This window comes from Echinops telfairi, unplaced genomic scaffold (genome assembly GCF_000313985.2).
Source record: "Echinops telfairi isolate 266 unplaced genomic scaffold, ASM31398v2 ScPeMD7_7469;HRSCAF=8507_0, whole genome shotgun sequence".
NCBI classification, from domain to species: domain Eukaryota; kingdom Metazoa; phylum Chordata; class Mammalia; order Afrosoricida; family Tenrecidae; genus Echinops; species Echinops telfairi.
Window position 1 is genome coordinate 13,697,372 of NW_022111372.1, and position 22,609 is coordinate 13,719,980.

The window sequence follows — 22,609 nt, forward strand, 5'->3', positions numbered from 1 at the left end:
GGACCAAATCTCGTTTTATTGGCTTCCAAAAATCAGTCTAGTTGTACTCTGTCTAAAACAGATTTGTACAGACTTTTTGCAGTCAATAGTATATTTAATATTTATTTATATATTTTTTGTTTTTTGTTTTTTTAATACTCTGAACTGCATGCTCTATCTGCATGCGTTTGGATAATAAATATTAAATATCAAAGGAGGGGAGGGACAGAATGGGGGGAATCCATAAAATTAAGTGAAACCAAACTGAACATTAAAATAGTACATGGTCGCTGGAGAAATGACTAAGGGCAGAAATAAATTTGAGGTAACAATAGTGGTCCAATGCCACTGATCTGAATATCTGTAAAAATTCAAATAAGTGTTTGGAGATTCAAGTAACAAGCCACCTGCTCCAACTGGTCAGACTTCCCAAGAGTCCCTGCTGAGTTTCAGTCCATGAGCCGGCATTCACACAACTCCTTGTAAATCCTCTTCCACACTCGGGGCATGTCTTCTTGTGAAAACTGGAAAGGCTGCTCTAAGGCGAGGCACCTGCAGTACTGGAGCACAAAGACCCCACAGTCACTGTCATTTTTCTGTTGTGGAATACACTTTGTAACCGCAGTCTGCCAACCCTGAAGAAATTCAGGTCTATTTTTTTCTCTGGCTTCAGTCAGCAAATATTTTCTTATATTCTCTACACAAAATTTAAAATGAATGCCTTGGGAATCATAAAATGAAATAATCTGATTAGACAGTGTCACGGTAATGAGAGACCAATGGACTTCCAGGTGAATAGGAATCAACAGAAGACTCTTTTTGAACAAATCCACCTTCTTAGTCCATCTTTTTACTCCATTATATCCTTTGGTTACCAGCTGTCTATGAAAAAAGCTGTTGAAGAAATGAACTTTGTCTGGAACTGCATCCATTATCAGTTCACCATACATATTAATAACCTGGTCATTCAGCCAATTCTGACCATCCAGGGTCACCAGATCATCCATGTCTAGCATGTGCTTGTTGTAGAAAATTCGAAAGTTGCACTTTTGATGTCTGGCTCGATAGTTTGTTATCTCCCTATTAATAAATGGTTTTCTGGAAAAAAAAAATTTTTTTTAGAAGAAATGGTGAAAAAAAATCTAAAGTTCTACTTGATTTATTGCTCAGTGACTTGTTTTACCAAGAGAAAAATCATATATGCCAGCAATCTTATTTTCAGATATTTAAACTTATCATGACAAACCTATTAGAAAAATCTTCATTAAAGACATCTTTTAGTCGCCCAAGAACATCTTTTTCACTGAGTGGGACCAAACTGCCATACTTCTTCATAATTTCATCTAGGAATTCTACATCGCTCGCTCTCGGCCACCGCGCCGTCGTCACCCGACTAGATGCTGCGAGCGCAGTCTCCGACCCCGCCTTCTCCAGCTCCAGGAGAAGACTCGTCAGCGAGGTGTCCAGCTTGCTCTCCGTTATATTTAATATTTATTATCAGCGTATTCCAATGCCTCAATTATGCTCTCGTTAGACATTCCTGTTCTACACTCAATTTGACATTTATATGAGACTACAACAAATGCGATGACTTAGGCACTTTTTTCTCATGGTGACATCTTTGCTCATTAACAAAGATTTATTTAATAAATAAATCTTTTAAGGCTTATTTGAAAACTGCAGTCTATCTTTGATTTCTTGAAAACTCTTTTTTTGAGCCACTAGTTGTCTGTCAGTCTGTTGTACTGTGATGACTGGATTGTTGCTGTAATTTGAAAGCATGTCACTGTTATTGAACATGGCGACAGGGTCACGCAGAGTGAACAGATTTCAGCGGACCTTGCAGACTAAGAAGAAACTACCAAGAATAAATATGTTGTCCGCTTTGAGGAATTAGCTACTAAAAACCCTATAGCAAGTGTCAAAACATTGTCAGATACTGAAGGCCTAAGTTATAGAAGCAGAACACTGTCAGAGATAATGCCAGAAAAATAATGCCAGCATCTCAAGCCTAAAAACATTCGAAATATGACAGAGGAAGAGCTGCCTTCTCAAGTCTAACCGAATGACATAGATTTAGTAAAGCCTACAGGAATATAGACTTCAGGACCTTTATTTGCTGATAAGACATCAATCAAAAAGGGGAGAAACAGCAGCAACTTGGAACTTGGAATGTACAAATTATGAATCTGGGAAAATTGGAAGTAATATAAAATGAAATGAAACACAAAATGATCAGTATTTTGGGTGTTAGTGAGCTGAAATGAACTGGTATTGACCATTTTGAATCAGAAAATCCTACAGTTTACTATGTGTGATAAGACACAATCATAAATGCCTTTGCATTTCTAATCAAATAGGAAATTTCAAGTATATTCTTGGTATTATAAGACTAAGTATATATAGATGCACACATGAAAATCTGATAAATACAACCAATATTCAAATTTATGCATCAACTACTAAAGGTAGGGATGAAGAAGTAAAATAATTATACCAACATCTTCAGTCTGAAATTGATCAAATATGCAATCAAGATGCATTAACAATTAATTGTGATTGAAATGTAAAAGTTGGAAAAAGTAGGCAGGAAAAGTAGGTGGAAACTACAGCCTTGGCAATAGAAACTAAACAGGAGATCGCATAATAGAATTTTGTAAGACCAATAGCTTCTTCATCACAGACACTTGTTTTCAACAACATGAAAGGAAACTGTACATAAGGACTTCTCCAGATGGAATAGACAGATATAAAGTTGAGTACATCTATAGGAAGAAACGATGGAGAAACTCAAGTTTAGAAGTGAAACAAGGCCAGGCATACACAGTGAAACAAGAGCATCAATTGCTCTTATGTAAGTTCAGGTTGATGCTGACGAAAATTTAAACCACTTCAAGAGAGCCATAATACAACCTTATACATATCCACCTGAATTTCAAGAACATCTCAAAGAAACATTTGATGGACTAATGATAGAAAACCTAATGAGCTGTGAGATGACATCAAGAGCATCATAGATGAAGAAAACAAAAGGTCATTAAAAAGACAGGAAAGAAAGAATGGGTCAAAGTGGATGTCTTGATTGCAAATAAAGCGAATGGAACAAAGGCTGAAGTCAAAGAGTTGAACAGAAAATTTCAAAGGACAGCCTGAGAAAAGAAAGCAAAATGTTATAATGAAATGCACAAAGACCAAAAAGAAAGAACATACTCAACATTACTTAACCTGAAGAACTCAAGAAAAAAATCAGGCTTTGAATTGCAATATTGAAAGATTCTATGAGAAAAATATTGAATAATACAGCAAGCATCAAAATATGATAGAAAGAATACATAATTACTAAAACAAAAGTCAGCATTCAACGATTTCAAGAGGTAGGATATGAGCAAGACCCCGTACTGTAGGGAAAAGTAGTCTAAGCTACCTGAAAGCATTACCCAAAAACAAAACTCTAGGAATTAATTGTACACAAATGGAAATGTCTCAACTAGCTGATTAAACATTGGAAACATTCCAAACAAACATTGGAAATGATAGTGTAACCTCTTCCTTCCCCAGGCAAAAACTTTTGATATCTCTTCTTTGCCTTATGTTGCTAGCCAGCATCTCCAGAGTGAGGTTAAATGAGAGTGGGGACCAGGGGCATCCTTGCCTGGACCCCTTTTTCAGTGGGATTTTTTCATCTTTTCTCCATTGACTACCATGCTGGCTGTTGATTTTCATATATAGCTTGTATTATATTGAGGAATTTTACTTCCACTCTTATCTTCTTGATTGTCTTAAATAGCATCTATTGATATTATCATGAGGTTCCTAGAATTTTTTATGTCAATGTGGTGAATAATACTAATGATCTTTAGTATGTTGCATCCCTGATATGAATCCCACTTGGTCATGGTGAATTATTTGCTATATGTACTTTTGTATTCTATTGGCCAGTATTTTGTTCAGCATTTTTGCATCCTAATTTCATTAGGGATATTGGTCTGTAGCTTTCAATTCTTGTGGGATCCTGGCCCATTATAGGTATCAGAGTTACACTAGCTTCATACAAAGAGTTTGGAAGTTTGCTGTCTATTTCTATGTTCTGGAAGAGTGTGTGGTGTTGGTGTCAGTTCTACCATGAATGCTTAGTACAATTCTCCTGTGAACCGACCTGGTCCAGGGGATTTTTTGTTGTTGTTGGTAATCCCTTGATAACCTTGTATATTTCTTCTATTGCTATGGGTCTATTGAGATTCTTGACATCCATCTGGGATAATCTATGGAGGGATTGTTTTTCAAGTGTTTGTCCATGTTTTCCAAGTTGTTGAATTCAATGGAGCACAGGACTTTGTAGTACTGTGTAACTATCCTTTTGATTTCAGTAGGGTCATTGTAATGCCCAATGTTTCATCCATCATTCTTGCTATTGAAATTTGTTCCTTCTTTGGGATAGGTTTGCCATTTGTCTGTTGATTCTGCTAATACTTTCAAAGAACCAACGTTCAGCTGCCTTAATTTTTTCCACAGTTTTCTTGTTTTTCCGCTCATGAACATCAGTCCTGATTTTTATTAATTCTTTTGGTATTAGTAGGATTGACCTTTTGACTCTGCTCTAATTGCTGTAAGCTTTGCATCAGCATATCAATCATAAGTTTCTCTTCCTTTTTTATGTGTGCATGTGTTGCTATAAAACTTACCAGAGGTTTTGGTACATCATATTCTCATTCTCCTTGATTTCTAGGAACTTCCTAATTTAATCTCTGCTTAGGGACAGTAACCACTTATTTTGCAATAGAGAGTTATTCATCCTCCAATTGTTTTCCCGTGTTTGCTTAATTGTCCTTTTGTTGAGTGCCAGCCGTATAGCATCGTGGTCGGAGAGAAAAGTCTGTATGATCTCTATGTGCTTGAATTTACACAGGTTTGACTTGCTTCCCAGCATGTGGTCTATCTTTGAGTATGTGCAATGTGATCTTGAAAAAACATGAATTTTTTACATTTGGGTGGAGCGCTCTGAAAATACCTATCAGGTCAAGTCATCTAATAATAGTGTTCATTGGGGGCCAGCCCCAATCCCAACTAATACGCGGACACCTGCCCCTCCCCCCAGAAGAATTTATTTCAAAGACAGCATTGAATCTGCAGCTCCCAGAGAGGAACATATCTGATCAGAGGACACAGGAGCAGATGAAGGGTGAGGAGGAGACAGTGGAGCAAATTCTGACCCACCAGGCTGTGAGAAGGATGCTCCCAACTAGAGCAGCCAGTCCACAGAGAGGACTTCATGCCCAGCCTCATTATGAGACATGACGCCCCTCACTGACCCACAGCCCTACAGGGAACAACACCGGAGACAGTGTGGGAACTGCGACCGATCTGATCCCGCCACACCAAAGCAAAATACTATGGGGGTGCAACAGAACAGCAAGGGAATGGAGCGGCAAGGTCCACAGGGAATGCTGAAGGTGGATTTGGGTCCAGAGTGTGGTGCTCCAAGAGACTGGACTGGAAAACACTCCTAAAGATCAACAAAGAATCCTTGAAATAACTTCAAGCTTTTCTTTCTTGTTGTGTTGTGTTTTGTTTTGGGTTTTGTTTTGTTTTTTGTCACTGGTTTGTGGTTGTTGTTTTGTTGTATATTGTTGATTGGTTTTGTTCTGTCTTGTTTTTGTGCATGTTATTATCTCCGGAGGTCTGTCTAAACAAGATAGGCTGGATGAACAATCTGGAGGGGAAAACAATGGGACCGACTGTTCCGGGGAGACAAGGGAGAGGGAGAGGGAGAGGTGGGAGTAAAGGTAGTGGTGTTAACAAACCCAGGAAAAGGGAACAAATGATCTGGATTGATGGTGAGGAGGTTGTGGGAGACCTGGTAGGGTGGGATCAAGGGTAATATAACCAAGAGGAATTACTTAAACCCAAATGAAGACTGAGCATGATAGTGGGACAAGAGGAAAGTCAAAGGAAATAGAGGAAAGAGCTAGGAGGCAAAGGGCATTTATAGAGGTCTAAATAGAGGCATATACATATGCATATGTATTTATATATGAGGATGGGGAAATAGATCTATGTGTATATATTTATAGGTTTAGTACTAAGGTAGCAAAAGGACATTGGGCCTCTGTCACGCGCGGATGACACGGTGCAACACGGACCGAGACAAGAATGGTCAGGACCCTTCTGGTAGATGCAATCTGCGAAGTTTATTTAAGCTGCCTCTTGCTCCGAGGTCAGCTGCGGAAGACCCCAAGCTCCTAAAACCCCGGGTATAAATACCCTGCTCGGTGACGTGTCCTACCAGGATTGGTGCAATTTGATAATGCGTAGCGAGCGGCTGGCAGCGCATGCGCAACAAGCTTGTTTACAGCTTAGCTCTGACGATGCGGGCGCGGTCCGGCGCCATCTTGCAATGGCGTCCACAGGCCTCCACTCAAGTACTCCCTCAATGAAAGAATACTTTCTTCTATTAAATGGGGCTGGAGAGGTTTAAACCCTGCTCAGAAGCAGCGTCAAGCTGTGGTTGTGTTGAAGTAAAGTCCTTGGGCCGGCAAAAGAAGTCCGACTCTTGCCGAGTCTGTGGTGGGGCTTAACCAGCCTCCACAGTGGTAAACCCCTAGCCCACAGCTCCTCAAAACCTACTAGATCTGTGTCTACTTATCTTTCTGATGCTTATCCTGTGAAATGGCAGAGTGGAATTTCCCTCTCAGTCATTCTCGGGCACTGATTTCTGCAGAGTCCCTCTGGTATGTGTCACTGTATCGCTATCTTGCTGGAAGTCCTGAAGTCATGGTATTTTCAATTGCCTCACATGCTTGTGAAATTTGGACATTGAAGAAGGAAAACCAAAGAAACAAATTTGTATTTGAAATATGTTGGCAAAGAATATTGAAAATACCATGGACTGTTAAAAGAACAAACCAATTTGACTTGGAAATAGAACCAGAAGGCTTTTTAGAGGCAATGATGGCAAGACTTTGTCTCATATACCTTGGACATGTTTTAGAAGAGATTAGCCCCTGAAGAATTACATTATGCTTGGAACAGTGGAGGGGAAACAAGGCCCTTAAAAAGATGGGTTGACACATTACCTTCAACAATGGTTTAAAATGTGAAAAAACAAATAAAAATGCGAGGACAATGCAGTATTAAGCAGGGTTTCATTCTGTTGTACATAGGGTGACTATTAGTATGTATCTAACAATAGCAACAAAAGTTTCTATTTCTAGTGTTAATTGGAAATTCAAGTAAAATTTTATCTTGATGTCAACTTTTCTTCATATATCATATATTTTCTTATTGGTATAGTTATGAATATACTTTTTTAAATTTTGTTTTCTTTTTTTTCTAAATCACTTTATTTGTAACTCATACAACTCTTATCACAATCCAAACATACATCCATTGTGTCAAGCACATTTTTACATTTGTTACCATCATCATTCTCAAAACATTTGCTTTCTACTTGAGCCCTTGGTATCAGCACTTCATTTCCCCATCCCTCCTCCACCCTACCTCCCACCTTCCTGAACCCTTGATAATTTATAAATTATTATTATTTTTCATGTCTTACACTGTCTGATATCTCCCTTTACCCACTTTTCTGTTGTCCGTCCCCCAGGGAGGGGTTATATGTATATCACTATGATCAGTTCCCCCTTTCTCCCCAACCTTCCCCTTACACTCCTGGAATCACTAATCTCATTATTGGTCCTGAGGGTTTATCTGTCCTGGATTCCCTGTGTTTCTAGTTCCTATCTGTACCAGGGTACATCCTCTGGTCTACCTGGATTTGTAAGGTAGAATTGGGATCATGATAGTGGGGGGGGAGGAAGCACTTAAGAACTAGAGGAAAGTTGTATGTTTCATCAGTGCTATACTTCACCTTGACTGGCTCGTCTCCTCCCCGCAACCCTTCTGTAAGGGTATGTCCTGTTGCCTACAGATGGGCTTTGGGCCTCCACTCCACACTCCCCCTCATTCACAAGGATATGATATTTTGGTTCTCTGATGCCTGATACCTAATCCTATCAACACCTTGTGATCACCCGGGCTGGTGTACTTCTTCCATGTGGGCTTTGTTGCTTCCCAGCTAGATGGTCGCTTGTTCATCCTCAAGCCTTTAAGACCCCAGATGCTAGATCTTTTGATAGCCAGGCATCATCCGCTTTCTTCAGCACATTTGCTTATGCGCCCGCTTTGTCTTCCATGATTGTGTAGGGAAGGTGAGCATCATGGAGTGTCAGTTTCATAGAACAAAATGTTCTTACATTGAGGGAGTACTTGAGTAGAAGCCCAATGTCCATCTGCTACCTTAATACTAAACCTATAAATATGTGCAAATAGATCTATATCCCCATTGTCATGTATAAATATATTCACTTATGCACATGCCTTGATAAAGACCTCTATAAATGTTCTTTGCCTTCTAGTTCTTTCCTCTATTTCTTTACTTTCCTCTTGTCCCACTATCATTTGCAGCCTTCATTTGGGTTTCAGTAATTCCTCACAGGTACATTGCCCTTGATCAAGCCCCACCAGGCCTCCTACACCCTCCTCGTTGATTTTGGAACACTTGTTATTCCCTTGTCCTTGGGTTTGCTAACACCCATTTCGTTTCCCCAACCTCCCCCTCTCCCATGTCCCCCCAGCACAGTTGGTCATATTGTTTTCTCCTCAGGATTGTTTACCCCTCCTTTTGTATCTAGATAGACTTAGTTTTGTTTTAGTTAAGTTATAATACATACTGAAGATTAAAATATTTGATCTTCCTCACTAAATGCTTCAAAATCTGTAAAGTTTATGCCAACAAATTTGTGTTATCTGCACATCACAAGTTATTAAAGAGCATTTATCACATACTGATGTATTTTTGTTCTTCAAAAAGTTCAGCTTCTTAGATTGTATGCTCAGCATAAATATTAACTTTATGAAAAAATATTGGTGCATATCTTTTTTATTTTAAAGCATGTATATATTGCTCATGAGAAGAATTAAGTTTTCTGGAATTTCTTTCATAATATTATTCATAGTTCATTATGATCCACTCTGTTGAATACTTTTACATAATAAATAAGACACATGTAAACATCTTTCTGATATTTTTTGCCTTTAGGCAAGATTCAAATGACTTAAGCACTTATATATTTTATACCACATCCTTTTCTAAATCTGTCTTTAATTTCTGCAACACTCTATCATATATTGTTCCAAGCACTAAAAAATAATTTTCAGTGAAATTTTACAAACATATTATATAAATTACATAATTTGATAATCTCATTTTCTTGGGTCATTTTTTCCTTTGGAATGCACATAAATATATTCCTTTCTATATCAAGCAAGCTGTCTTTTAAATTTCTTAGCCAATTTTTTGTAATAGCTCAACTGGTGTTTTGTCAATTCCTGCAGACTTTTTCTTTTTCTTTTTTTAAATATCTGTATTGAAGCATGGATATCTTCCTTCGGTACCACCAAACCATATGATATCTCTTGAAATGCATGAATGCCGATCAATTACATTTGGTACATCAATTCTGTTTTCCTTCTATCCTCTTTTGATGTTGCCTGCATCTTAACATGTCTTAGTATGGAAGCACCACTAAAACTATCCACCAGGCTGACCCTGTTGATATTTTCAATACCTGTGGCATAGCTTCCAACATTGCAGGAATGTGCAAGCTATCAAAGTATGACCAGCTGAAAGATTAGAAGTGCCTTATTTTTATTTATCTAGATTCTCATAATTAATGCACTAAGTTCTAGTGTGCATCTTTTTCTCAACTGTGACATATGGAATACATTATTAGTTTATAAAATCCTTATTAACTCAGAAAGAAAGACAATTTAATGTTCACCTTAAGGTTATGAAAGTTCCTTCTTCTTTTTTCCTAATATTTTCCCCATTAATTCAGATTTTTCTGCAACTACATGTAGTCCATATTATTGAAAAATGTAGAAAAATATTAATGTTTCCTTACATCGATTTTATCCTACTACTGTGTTGTTCTCATAGTCTCTGCTACCTCTTGCCAGGTTATGACATTTTTAAATTAAAGTGAAAATGAGTTAAAATTCTCAACTCTAGACATTTCCGCCAGCATCAGTTGCAGATATTTAATAAAGTAAACTTAATACAAGGTTTTTGTCCACAGAGGTTACTGGTTATGAAAAATAATACCCATAAAATTTCATATTATCTAAACATATTCAGCCACTAAGAAAATACTTTTACAGATATTGGTTAAAACTAGATAAAGAGAAAGATAGTATAATGGAGAGCAAATGCTTGTTACAAGGGTTTTACTGCAGAGAAAAGGGATCAGAAGAAGGCAAGGTGAGAGGAAAAGACCAGGAAACACAGCAAAGTAAACCTTTCTGAAGGCAGCAGGCTTCTTATGACTGAAGGGAGAGGTTAAAAACTCTCCTTCAGAGCAATTATATGTTATTTGGCTTTAATAATAATCCTCTATAATAATCTTGTCCCTTGTTACAGATTCCTAGTCCATTGCACTGCTCTGCTTACCCAGAACAACATGCCAACATTTCTATTTTTTTGATAAATAAATAATTATCTAAATACACTAAGAACATTGATCAAAGCCATGAGGAATTTAAGGAAAGTTTAGCAAATTGAATAATTTCATATATGATTAATAATAATAAATACCATATTCTAGTGCTTTTACTTTCTCGTTATTGGTTAGATATAATAGTTTTATAACCAACTCCCAATGATACACTTCCCTCAAACTGGTGAGCACTAAGCATCACAAACTAATGAAGAAATACATTTTAGTTGTTTTGATAAATGTTTATGACTTAGTAACTACTACTATTTTATCTACTGCTGCTACTAAGTCCTTTTGCAACATTAATGTATTTTCATCTTGATGTCATTATACTATTTTGTGCATTTTCCTATCTAGTTTGCTGCACAGAAAAAATTTAATCTATTAAAACTCAGCATGGTGCTAAATCATGATAACCTGCTGATAATTGTTGATTAACAATGTACAGTGGTTGCTTCAGAACTGTGGTCTGGCTTTGCAGCCTTCTGAAAAGGTGCAAAATTATTCCAAATATAAATCAGAATTTGATGTCTACATATGTGATAGTATCTTAGTTTTAAAGTCACTCTCAGCATTCTTTTCAGGGAAACTAATTAGATTACTCCAAAAACACTTACAAAGACTGAAAATCATTGGAGAAACTAGTCAAACCACAATGAAGAAATCCAAGCTCATGAGTTTGGTCCTACATTAGACTGTACAAAACCAAACCAAATTTCCTCTCTCAAGTCAATTCTGACTCATAGTGAACCTACAGGACAGGGGAGAGTTACCCCTGTGAGTTTCCAAGGCTGTACTTTTTACAGGAGTAGAGAGCTCCACCTCTCTCCCATGGAACTTCTCGTGGTTTTAAACTGGTGACCTTTCAGATCACAGCCCAATGGATTGACAACTTGGCCAGCAGTGCTCCTTCCACATTAGGTTTGTAGAGCCTTTAAAACATTTTTCTCTTCATATATCCAAGATTATAAAGTGCATAACAAAAAAAGAAATAATAGTGGAACAATGGACAAATACAAGTGGGTTTTATGAATGGAATGAATGGATATATTGTAATGTTAACAATAGGTATCTAAATGAGAAGGCAGTGTGAGTGGTCTCTGGTTTTCTTGCAACTATTTTATAAATTTGAAATTGTTTCCAAATGAATTATTGTAAAAACTCATTCTTAAGAAAAGCAAAGACAAACATTAGAAGTAAAGTAATAATACTATATTAAAAACAATGGAAATTCCAGCTAAAGCAATCATCCATAACAATTTCTTTTTCTTCCCCCCACCCCCAGCAATTTTATTTGCAATAAAATATATTTGAAAGCAAAGAGTAAACAATACTGTGTTCATAGTTTTGTTTATTGATAAAAAATAATGTTGAATATAATTCTTAGGTGGTTTCAAACATTTAAAATAGTTTAAAATACATCAAATTTTATTATTGAAATAACAATGCCTCATATTTTTAGTCATGTACATTCATAACATACAATATTGTATCATATAAATAATTCATTTTAAGTGAAACTTAAGATTATACTGCTTATCCACTTGTCCAGTTTTTCTGAGGAAATGTAGATTAATCATCTTTAAAGATAAATTATGATCTTTACAAATGAATTGGATTGGAGCAAGCACAGTAATAGCCATCTTTAGTATGGTTTTCAGCCTGGAAATAAGCACTCATACTCTTGTGTCCCACTATGTGACCAGAACAGCTGTAGATGACCTCTGAGCAGATTATGCTTAAAAATTTTTTTAGTAATCACCTCCCAAATTCCGACTACTTATTAGAATAAGAAAAATGTAGAGCAAAACATGTTTCATTGAGCATAACAAAGAGATAACAGACCCTAACAAAAACTTAAAATGAGTACTTTTAAGGAACAGATTAGTTACTTTTTTTTCAGTATAGTACTCCATTTCCATACACTGTTACTGAAAAACTCATACTTTCATGAAGATATCACATGCATACATAACCACAAACAGAGCACAGCAGAGAAATAGATGGACCCTCTTTTGGTAAAAGGATATGAGGTTCTCTATCTCTGTAATAATGCAGAAGAACAATTGTATGTATTCATTTGCATCTATATGTGTATCTAGATGTATGTTCCTAAAACAGTTCAGACATAAGCTTCAGAAAATATTTAGCCAACATCAGTTAATGCTATTCTCACTCATAACATATTTATATATATCAATCTATTAATAATGATTATAGATTATATTATATTTTACTCTGTAGTATTTTCCACTTTAGTTCCCTGAGGCTGTTGACCACACACACACATACATACATATATATACATATACACAGAAACATAGTAAACATGCTCTCACAGTGATTGAGTCAATTTCCACTTATAGAGACTGCAGATCGGGTTTCCACAGCTATAAATCTTTATGGGAGCAAAAAAAATCTTTATGGTAGCATATAGCTTCATCTTTCTCCCTTGGACCAATATGCTGTGACAAAAGAAAGCCTCTCCACTGATGGATGGGCACAGCTGGCTCAAACATAACATTTGTGAGGGGTACGAGATCGAGCCTGCTTTCCTTCTGCTGTTCATAGGGTTGATGTGAGTTACAACTGACTTGATGGCACCTGGCAACAACATATTGTGTATGATTGACAAGGAGTTCAGGAAGGAAAATAATGTTTTGAAACCGATTTGGTAGCAATTGTACCATACTGCCTGATGTGATTAAACTATGGAATATATGGATATCTGTATTAACTCCCAATAAAATGGCTTTGGAAAATAAAAATATTACAATATAAAGTGCACAGTCAAAAAAATAATAAACTAATGAACATGAAATATCACTTATCTTATCAACAATAAGATAATTTTGAAACATATAAAACTGACTTGGGAACCAAAAGTATATTTAAGAAAATATGTTTCTTGGAGATACGTTTTCCTAGATATAACTAAAGATAATAAAAATAAAACAAATCACATTTTTATCATTTTAAAATATAATGCTTATATTTTATTAAATCACTACCATATCCAACTTTAAAAAATAAATATTCGAAGATAAACAAAAATTCTCATCAGAAAGCTAAACATGCACAACATCAAAACAAATTTTCACATATTAAGCAGTTATGAGAAAGTTTCCAAATCAAACTGGGTAATAAATTACAATGTACTACGCGTGCAGCAATGGGTGTAGACATAGACGTTATTGTTGAGTGTGTAGCAGCAGGCAGCACTGTTTTGTTCATTTGTTCCGAGGGGCAGAACTGACTTGACATCACCCAACAGCCATAGCAATAACTTATGCAGAATTAAAAGTTGTTAAACTGAAAAGGTTCGTTTGAAACGACTGAAAAATGAGCATTACTCATTTTTAACCGTACTATAAAATCCCTCAAATTAAATTCCATATGACTATCTTCTTTTGGATAGAACTTCTTATTTAAAGCATAAGTAAAAGAAATTTAGGGAGCATTTGCAAATAAATATAATAATAATGCAAGTATTAACACTTCATGATATTCATACATCTTTAATAATATGCCTCATCACATATAAAAAAATATTATTACTGCAGATTTTTTAAGTAACGTTGTAAATTCCAGTCCTCTTTCAATACCAACTGAGTTTAGCCCATTTGATAAGCCGTGCACCATCAGCCAAATATATTTTTAATGATTTCCTTGGAATATTAATCCCTAGATACTTTCTTAGTGCTATGGTTTCTAATGAGTTGGTTTAAAAATCATGTAAGTCTCAAAGTTCTCTGAATATATTAAACTCTTATAGTTAAACTGATGCTCCATAGGTATGTGAAAAAGGAAGGCGATTTTTATGCAGGCTAAGTAATGTGGAACAGGCAATTATCCCAGTTAGTTATCCGCATTGATTAAATTCCACTTCAAACTGTTTTTTTCTCAAAAGCATGTGTCAAGCATATGCAGGTAAAAGAATCAGTGAAAAATAAAATTCCTTCTTTCAATCAAGTAATATTTTTGTTCCTACATGCAAAGGGGATTTATCTGAAAGATAATCATGGGAAGTAAGTACAATTCCATATTCACCTAGGCCAGTGATAATCAAACTTTATCATGTGTTCCCTGGAGAGGTTGTTAAAAGAGAGATGCTGGGACCCCCCCTCCGCCCCCCTAGGGTTTCTGATTTGTAAGATCTGGGGTGAGGCATGATAATTTGCATTTCAAACAGTTGATTCCTGAAGCTGATGCTCCTCACACCACACTTTAAGAACCACTGACCTAGATTAATAGTAGAGCAGTATTTACATTGCAGAACACCAAGTAAATGAAGAAAATTTTAATTCCTTGGCCTATCTTCAGAACAAAAACAGCTTTAGTTATAAATCAGCAGCTTAGCCTTCCTCCTGGCTACCAGCTATGAGCAGAGCCGCTGTGCCTATTAACTATTAGATGAGTTACTGAAGTAAATTGCTATTGTATTTTCCCAATATTGTATGAGAAAAATGTATTGACTGACATAATCACTATCCCAAAGATTAAACCATGCAATTCTTCTGAGTATTGAATCAGCTCTATTAAATAGTGTCTCCATTAAGGAAAATTAATGTAAACCACAGGAGTTGATTAAACTGTGGAAGACAGGTTTTGTGAATCAATTAGGCTGAGTGATGATCAAATCAACCCCAGCAATTGTCTTCTTGACAGAACTAATCGACCACCACTGTGTGTAGCTACTGAGAAGTGGAAAACTGATTCTTATAAACAGGTAATGGCATGTTTATTGGTGTGGAAAGATGCCAAGAAAGGAAAATGCACCTCAAGTCATAATGATGCATGCATTCCATGTGGCAAATCAAAATATGATCTATTTTTCATAAATGTCTAGGAAATTCTAGACATGTTTCATGTAGAACTGCCACACACACACAAAATACCATGCTAAATTTGAAATTCAAATAGAGAACTGTTTTTCAGCATATGTATTTATGAAGCCCTCATGAAACAGTGTCTACATCACTGAGCTGCTAAGCAAAAGGTCAGTACTTTGAATCCATAGGATGTGCTAAGAGAGACAAACGTGACCATTGGCTGTAATACAGATTTCTCATTGTATGTGTAGTGAGATACACATGGGCCTGCTATCCTCAACTAAACAGTTTGAAACTACCAGGTTTTCTTGGGGAGAAAGCATTCTACACTTTTAAAAATTTACAGTCTCAGAAACCCATAGGGAGAGTTATACTCTTCCCCTAAAGCTGCTATGAGTCAATATAAATTTACAGCCTTGGCAATCCCACCGGGCAGGTTCATCATATCCTACAGATGTTGCTATGCACTGTGATTAACTCAATGGCAGTGACTTTACCTTCCATGCCAAATGCATGAGAAAACTAATCATGTCTAAGGCAGAATAGATATATTTGATTCACTTGTTAGTAAAAAAAAAACACTGAATCTACCATGTTACCAGAAGAATAAACAAAGTATAGCTAGAATGTACTTTAGAAGCTAAAAGGGCAATAAATTGTCTCATTTTCTTTAATATGTTATCAGAGATGTTCATAAAAAGGGGCATCATTTTGGGGAAAGTAGAAAATCCATGAAACAGTGGAAGGTCATCAGGTAAGTGGATTTCAATGGTCTCAAGCAGAAAACACTCCTGAAGTTCAACAAAAAGACCTGGAACTATTTATACACTTTTCTTTTTTATTTCTTTTTTGTTGTTGATGTTGTTTTATTTTGTTTGTTTTTATTGAACTTCAGGAGTGTATTCCGGTAGAGTCTGATGGGGTAACATGGCCCCAAAGTCTATTTTTGGTATTCCCCAGGGACTTCATTGCTTTGCTCCCCTTGCTGCTCTGTTGCACACCCTTAGCATTTCTCCCAGTTGTGTTGGGGTAAGATCAGGCACAATTCCCACACTGTCCCTTTAGTGTTGTCCCTCATAGCACTATGGGTCAGTGAGGGACATTGTGTCTCGGGTTCGGGTCTGCCTTATAGTTCGCTCTGTGCATTGACTGCTCTGAGCAGGAATATCATCCTTGGGGCTTGGTGGGTCAGGATGTGCTCCACTCTCTCTCCTTCCCTATTCATTTGCTCCTGTGTCCTCTGATCAGATGAGCCCTTCACCCTGAGCTGTAGCTTCAATGCTGTCCTCTGAAGTGAAATTTTCCGGGGGGAAGAAGAGGGTGAGGGTGGCCAAATAGTTAGGATTAGGGCCAGCTCCACAGTCTTTATTGGTTCCTGGATTCATGCCAGTATGTTGCATCCATCTCTTGGCACACCCGGTTGAAGTATGGTCCCTCTCTCCTTCTCCTGTGGAGCTATGAAGAACATTCTCCCTTTGGGTGTTTTACTGTCCTGTTCTCTCACTAACCATGTTTTTTCCCCCTTTTATATTTCCCCCTCATTTTTAGTTGGCTGCCATATGTATTCCTGGATTGAGTCTGGCCCCTACTATAATATCCCTACTATAATATAAGACCTCGCCTTGGGAATATACGTATACATTAGCTTTTCTCCTATATCACCTCAGCGGACTCATGTTGTACTTGTCCTTTGTGCTTGGCTTAATTCACTTAGCATAATTTCGTCCAATTCTTCCCATGCAGTGACGTGCTTCATGTGTTCATCACTGCTTTTTAGGGATGCATAGTACTCCGTTGTATATATGTACCATAGGTTTTTAATACACTCATCAGGTCATGGAAAGTTGGGTTGCTTTCAGCTCCTTGTGAATGTGAACTGTGCCATGATGAACATTGGAGCACAGATGTCTGGCCGTGGTTTGTTTCTTGTCTCTACTGGGCATATGCTCAGTAGGGGGATTGCTGGGTCATATGGTAGTTCAATTTCCATCTGTTGTAGATATTGCCAAATTGATTTCCATAGTGGCTTACATACCTATAGGTCCACCAGCTGTAGATGAGCGTTCCTATCTCACCACAGTCCCTCCAACACTTGTTACTTTCAGCTTTTTTTAATTAGGCTATCTTTGAGGGTGTTAGGTGGTATCTCAGAGTTATTTTTGTTTGCATTTCTCTTATGGCTAATAATTGGGAGCATTTTCTCATATGTTTATTGGCCATTTGGACTTCTACGCTTGTGAAGCTTCTGTTCAGGTCCTGTGCCCACATCTTCAGTGGGCAATTAGTTATTTTCTTTTTGTAAGCTAGCAGAGTAATGTAGATTTAGTAATAATGTCGTTGTCTGACGTGTCATTGCTAAATATGTTTTCCAAGTCTGGGGGCTCTCTTATTACTCTCTTGGTGAATTCTTTCTATGTACACAAGTGTTTTATCTCTGGTATATCCCTCTTATCAATTTATGCTTCATCTGTATTCATGTCCTTCCCTATTTCTGATAGCCTATGTATTCCCTGCACCAAAGTTCTCAGGTTTGTCTCAATTCCCTCATTGATGGCCCAAATAGTTTGGGTTTTTACCTCAAAGTCTGTGATCTACCTTGAGTTTATTCTTATGTATGGAGTTATGTAAGGATCTTGTTCCATTTTTCTGCAGGTATGTGTCCATTTTTCCAACTTGTTGAAAGAGGACACCCACTTGTTGAAGAGGACACCCACTTCCTATTTGATATTTTTTTTGGCTCTTATCAAATATCAGTTGTTATTGTCTCTCACTACTTTTTCTGTTGACTTCTTTACTGTGTCTTGTTCAAGTAGTCCAATTATTCCAATGTTGTTCCTATTCACAGCATCAGACATGGCTCACTGGTTTTCTTCAGCTTCTCCAATTATCTTTTCGACTGCCTTTCCTGTTTGTTGAAATCTGCCTGGTTACCTTCCAGGTCACTGGTGCTATGCACTGTTTCCTCCAGTCCATTGGCAAAGTCTGAATTTGCTACTGGCTTTTGTTATCTTGTCCCTTTCATCTTGTATTTCCCTGGATGTTTGGTCTTTTCTCCTCTATCATTTCATCCTTTTTCTTTATTGCTTCCCTCATATCCTGTATAACTCCAAGCAACATTCTGAGGATTTCTTTCGGTGGTCGATCCATGTCTGCTTCCTCTGCATGTTGTTATATTCAGGAATTCTTCTGACATTGCCTTTTATTTCTCCTGGTTTTTCATTTAGGTTGTTGGGGCTGATTGCTGTTTGAGTTGTGTTGCTTTAGAGGAGCCCAGCACCATTTTTCCAGAGAGTCGAAGAGCACTACACTCTCACTTTGGTAGACTCGTAGAAATTCTTTTTGAACTGCTTGCAGCTAATTGCACTGTGAGGTCAGGCTACCTATTTATCCTCCTGTGGTTTCACTCTTACCCTAGTCAATCAATGTTTTGTTGTTTGGAGGGGATGTTGGATAATCCTCTCAGGGTACACTGGTTGGGTGGCTATGGACTCACAAGGATGATGCTCCAATATACAATATCACAGGAAGCCAGTGCAGTGTGGCCCATGGTGGCTTGTGGCACTTAAGAGGGCATGCAGAGGTGTGTGCTAAAATGAGAGTGCCCCAGAGGGCAGGCGGGTGTGCCCACTTTGGTGTAGAGCACTGTGGATAGTGAGCGGAATTGTCCCAGTTGGCTAGATTGCTGAGTAGGTTGGGTTGCAGTGTGGACTACTGGAGAGGGTTGGCAGAGCTGCCTTAGGCTGTGTGAAACAGTATGGCAGGCAGGAAGAAATGCCCTCAGCCACATGGGACTGTGGAGGATGGAGGGTGGAGGGAGAGGTTCTCCCAACCAGGAGAAGTGCTGTGGAAGGTGGGTAGAGGTTCCCTCAGCCAAGTGGAGTACCCCAAAGGGCTGGTGGAGGTTCCTCAGACCACTTACATGGCCTTGAAGGGTAGCCGGCAGTTCTTCTGTGACACAAAGCAAGCAGGATTTCCTCAGCCATGTGTTATACTGCAAAGGGCTGGAGCTCCCCCAGCTGGGAGGAGGGCTGGTCTAATTGCCCCAGGCAGTGTGGAGGGACCTGGAGGCTGAGAGAGGAAAGATGAGGGGGGAGAAAAGACAACTGAGACTGTGTGGGAGAAAGAGAGAAAAGAAAGAAAGAAAAAATATAGCTGAGCCCTGATCAGTAGCCTAACCATGGGGCCAGAGGGGTTTAAACCCTGCCCAGATGTGGTGGCAAGTTTTTGCTGTGTTGAAGTGAAGCACCTTGGGCTGGCCAAAGGAGCCTGGCTCCAGCCAACTGAGCTGGGCCTTAACCAGCATCCACAGTGGTAAAACAAAAGCCCACAGATCCTCAAAATCTAGTGGATCTGTGGCTACTTATCTTTATGATGCTCCGCCTGTGACCCAGCACAGTGGAATTTCCCTGTCAGTCAATCCTGCACTGATTTCTGTGGAGTCCCTCTGGTATGTGTTACTCAGTCGCCATTTTGCCAAAAGTCTTCCTAAGCTTTTTTCTATGACATATTCTGTTTCTCCTTTTAGAGGTTCTGTGCACAGGTGGAGAAGTTGTGCCATCTTCATAAGAAACTGGAACATTTTAATTTCTAAAAATGTTTTTGAACCCTGACAGATCCATTTTGGGTTTCAGAACATTTGAATCTGTATTTATTCTACCAAATTCACTACCAGTCAATTGATTATAACACATTTCAACTTTATAGAATAGAGTGTAACTTTTTTTGAGGATTTCTGAGGTTTTCATTCTTTATGGGAGCAGAAAACCTCACCTTTCTCTTATAAAGTGGCTGGTGGGCTTGCATAGCTGATCTTGTGGTTAGTAGTCAAACATAACCCAGAATCCTGTCAGAAGTTCTTATTATATCGTAACTCTTATTTCTGGGCCCTTTTAACAATAATAAATCAGAACTGTCTCCTATTCAGTTATTAATAGAGATGAAGGAGCCCTGGTTGTCTAGTGGTTATATTGGGCTGAGACCTGCATGGTAGGTAGTTAAAAACCACCCAAAGTTCAGAGGGAGTCATTATGATCAGCATTGGAGAGAGGGAGAGAGAAAAAAATCTAAGTTGCAGGGTGAACAACTAATCCAATGGACTAATGGACCATGTAAACTTCAGCACCCAAGACACCAAGTCCAGAAACTCTAGAACAGGGATTCTCAACCATCCTAATCCCACAACCCTTAATACAGTTCTTCATGTTGTGGTGTCCTCCAAGCATAAAATTATTTTTGCTGCTACTTCATAACTGTAATTTTGCTAATGTTATGAATCACAATGTAAATATCTGATATTCAGGATTTATTTTCATTGTTACAAATTGAACATAATTAATGTATAATGATTAATCACAAAATCAATTTGCAATTATAAATTGTGAAATATTTATTTCTAATTACAAATAAATGAAAACTTTCTTGAAGAATGGAATAGCATAAGTAACAGTCTTAATATAACAAGAGTAAATTACATTGCTACATTTTGCGACAGTCTGGGTAAAAAGTCAACCTCAATGTGAAGGTTAAGATAGCTTCTTCCTCTCCAGATCAGAAATTCTCAGGGCAGTCTTTGCAAGAGGACAATGAAGATCATCTTCCACAACGAGTCTACTTCTGTATTTAGACTTGATAACCAACAAGCTGGAAAACCCTGTTTCACAAAGATATGTTGTTGAAAATGGAAGAAGAAGGCACAACAAAGTCTCAGAAAGAATAGGATATGACTGGAAACACTTGATCCACAATTTTGTAACTGGACATGTGGAGAAATCAGTTCTCGATTTATCGCTGTCAATAAGTTCAATGAACTCTTCTTGTGCTGTCTCAGGAACATCTTCAACTTTGACTGGGAATAGGCTTCTTGCAAGTGTAAATGGGGTGTCAGGTATATTTGGAAAGTATGATGAAATTTTGTCTCTGCAAACACGTGCAAGTGTTCTTTCACAGAAATTATGATCATAATATTTTGTCTGGTTCAATATCTTGTTCCTCAAAAAAGCAGATAAAGTAGGCAACATGTAAATTTTATTTTCATCCAATTTTTTTTTGTCAAAGCTGAAGTTTCATTTGCAATGACAGAATTTTTTCAGACAAATCGAGACATGTTGCATTTGGTCCTTGCAGTGATAAATTTAACTCATCCAAGATAGCAAAGGTGTAAACCAAGTAAGCTATTTTCTGCAGTTTATTTTTATTGCTGAAAAATGCTTAGAACTGCGGTCTTGTTTTCTGATTAAAAAATGTTTTGAGTTCATCACGAAGTTGAAAAGTATGATTTAAAACTTTTCCTCTAGACAACCAACTTACTTCAGTTTGGAATAGCAGAGCATTATTCGGCGCATCCAACTTGTTGCACAGCTGTGAAAAAAGTCGACTGTTTTAAATGTTTACCTTTACAAAAGTGACAGAACTTTATGATGCTTTCCATTACTTCTTGTAAGTCTTGTGGCAGCATCTTCATTGCTAATATTTGCTGATGAATCATAGAGTGAGTGCCAATGACTTTTGGTGACTCATTCAGTACCAAACATTGAAATCCAGATTGACATCCTAGCATAGCTGGAGCACCATCTGTGCAAACACCACAACCTTTTCCCAAGAGATCTTATGCTCATTCAGAAATGAACCAACTGTGTGAAATACATTTTGGATTACATAAAAAACATAATATCTGAAGAAAGCAAATTTCATTAAATAGACAAAAAGAAAAGAAAGATTTAAATTGGATGTCAGAAGAGATTCTAAAACTAACTCAGGGAAGTAGGGACAACTAGAAGAAATGATGAAGTAAAAGAGCTGAATAAAATACTACAAAGAACAATTCTAGAAGACAAGGTAGCATTTTACAATGAAATATACAAAGAAATAGAATTATAAAAATAAAAGGGAAGAATACACTCAGCTTTCATTGATGTGGAATTACTGATAAAACAAATCAAGTCCCATTTTGCCATATTGAAGTATTTCCTGGGAATATACTAAACTATAAAGAATGAAGCAAAATAAGATGAGCATAATACAGAGAATTACTTTATGATAAAAGACTGGGTCAAAGTTCAATCATTTCAACAGGTGCTACATGATCAAGAATTGATAGTATTGAAGAAGTCCTAGCTGCATTGAAGGCATTAGTGAAAAATAAGGCTTCAACTATTGACAGAATGCTGAAAGAAATGTTTCAGCAAACTTGAAGCATTGACTCACCTGCACCTAAAATTTGGAAGACAGCAAGCAGGCAAATGAAAA

At 37.4% G+C, this 22,609-nt stretch overlaps 1 protein-coding gene across 1 annotated transcript in view; it reads right to left on the bottom strand.

The window, feature by feature from the left end:
• Positions 1-217: 217 nt before the first annotated feature.
• Positions 218-22,609, bottom strand: part of LOC101654225 (sentrin-specific protease 5) — a 72,724-nt gene continuing 50,332 nt past the window's right edge. Inside the window, exons 2-3 of the mRNA XM_004713082.4 lie at positions 1,226-1,450; positions 218-1,077 (exon numbers count right to left, since the gene is read on the bottom strand). Of these exons, the coding sequence (XP_004713139.2) occupies positions 429-1,077; positions 1,226-1,450 (874 nt within the window). The 3' untranslated portion in view covers positions 218-428. The remainder of the gene's footprint in view (positions 1,078-1,225; positions 1,451-22,609) is intronic.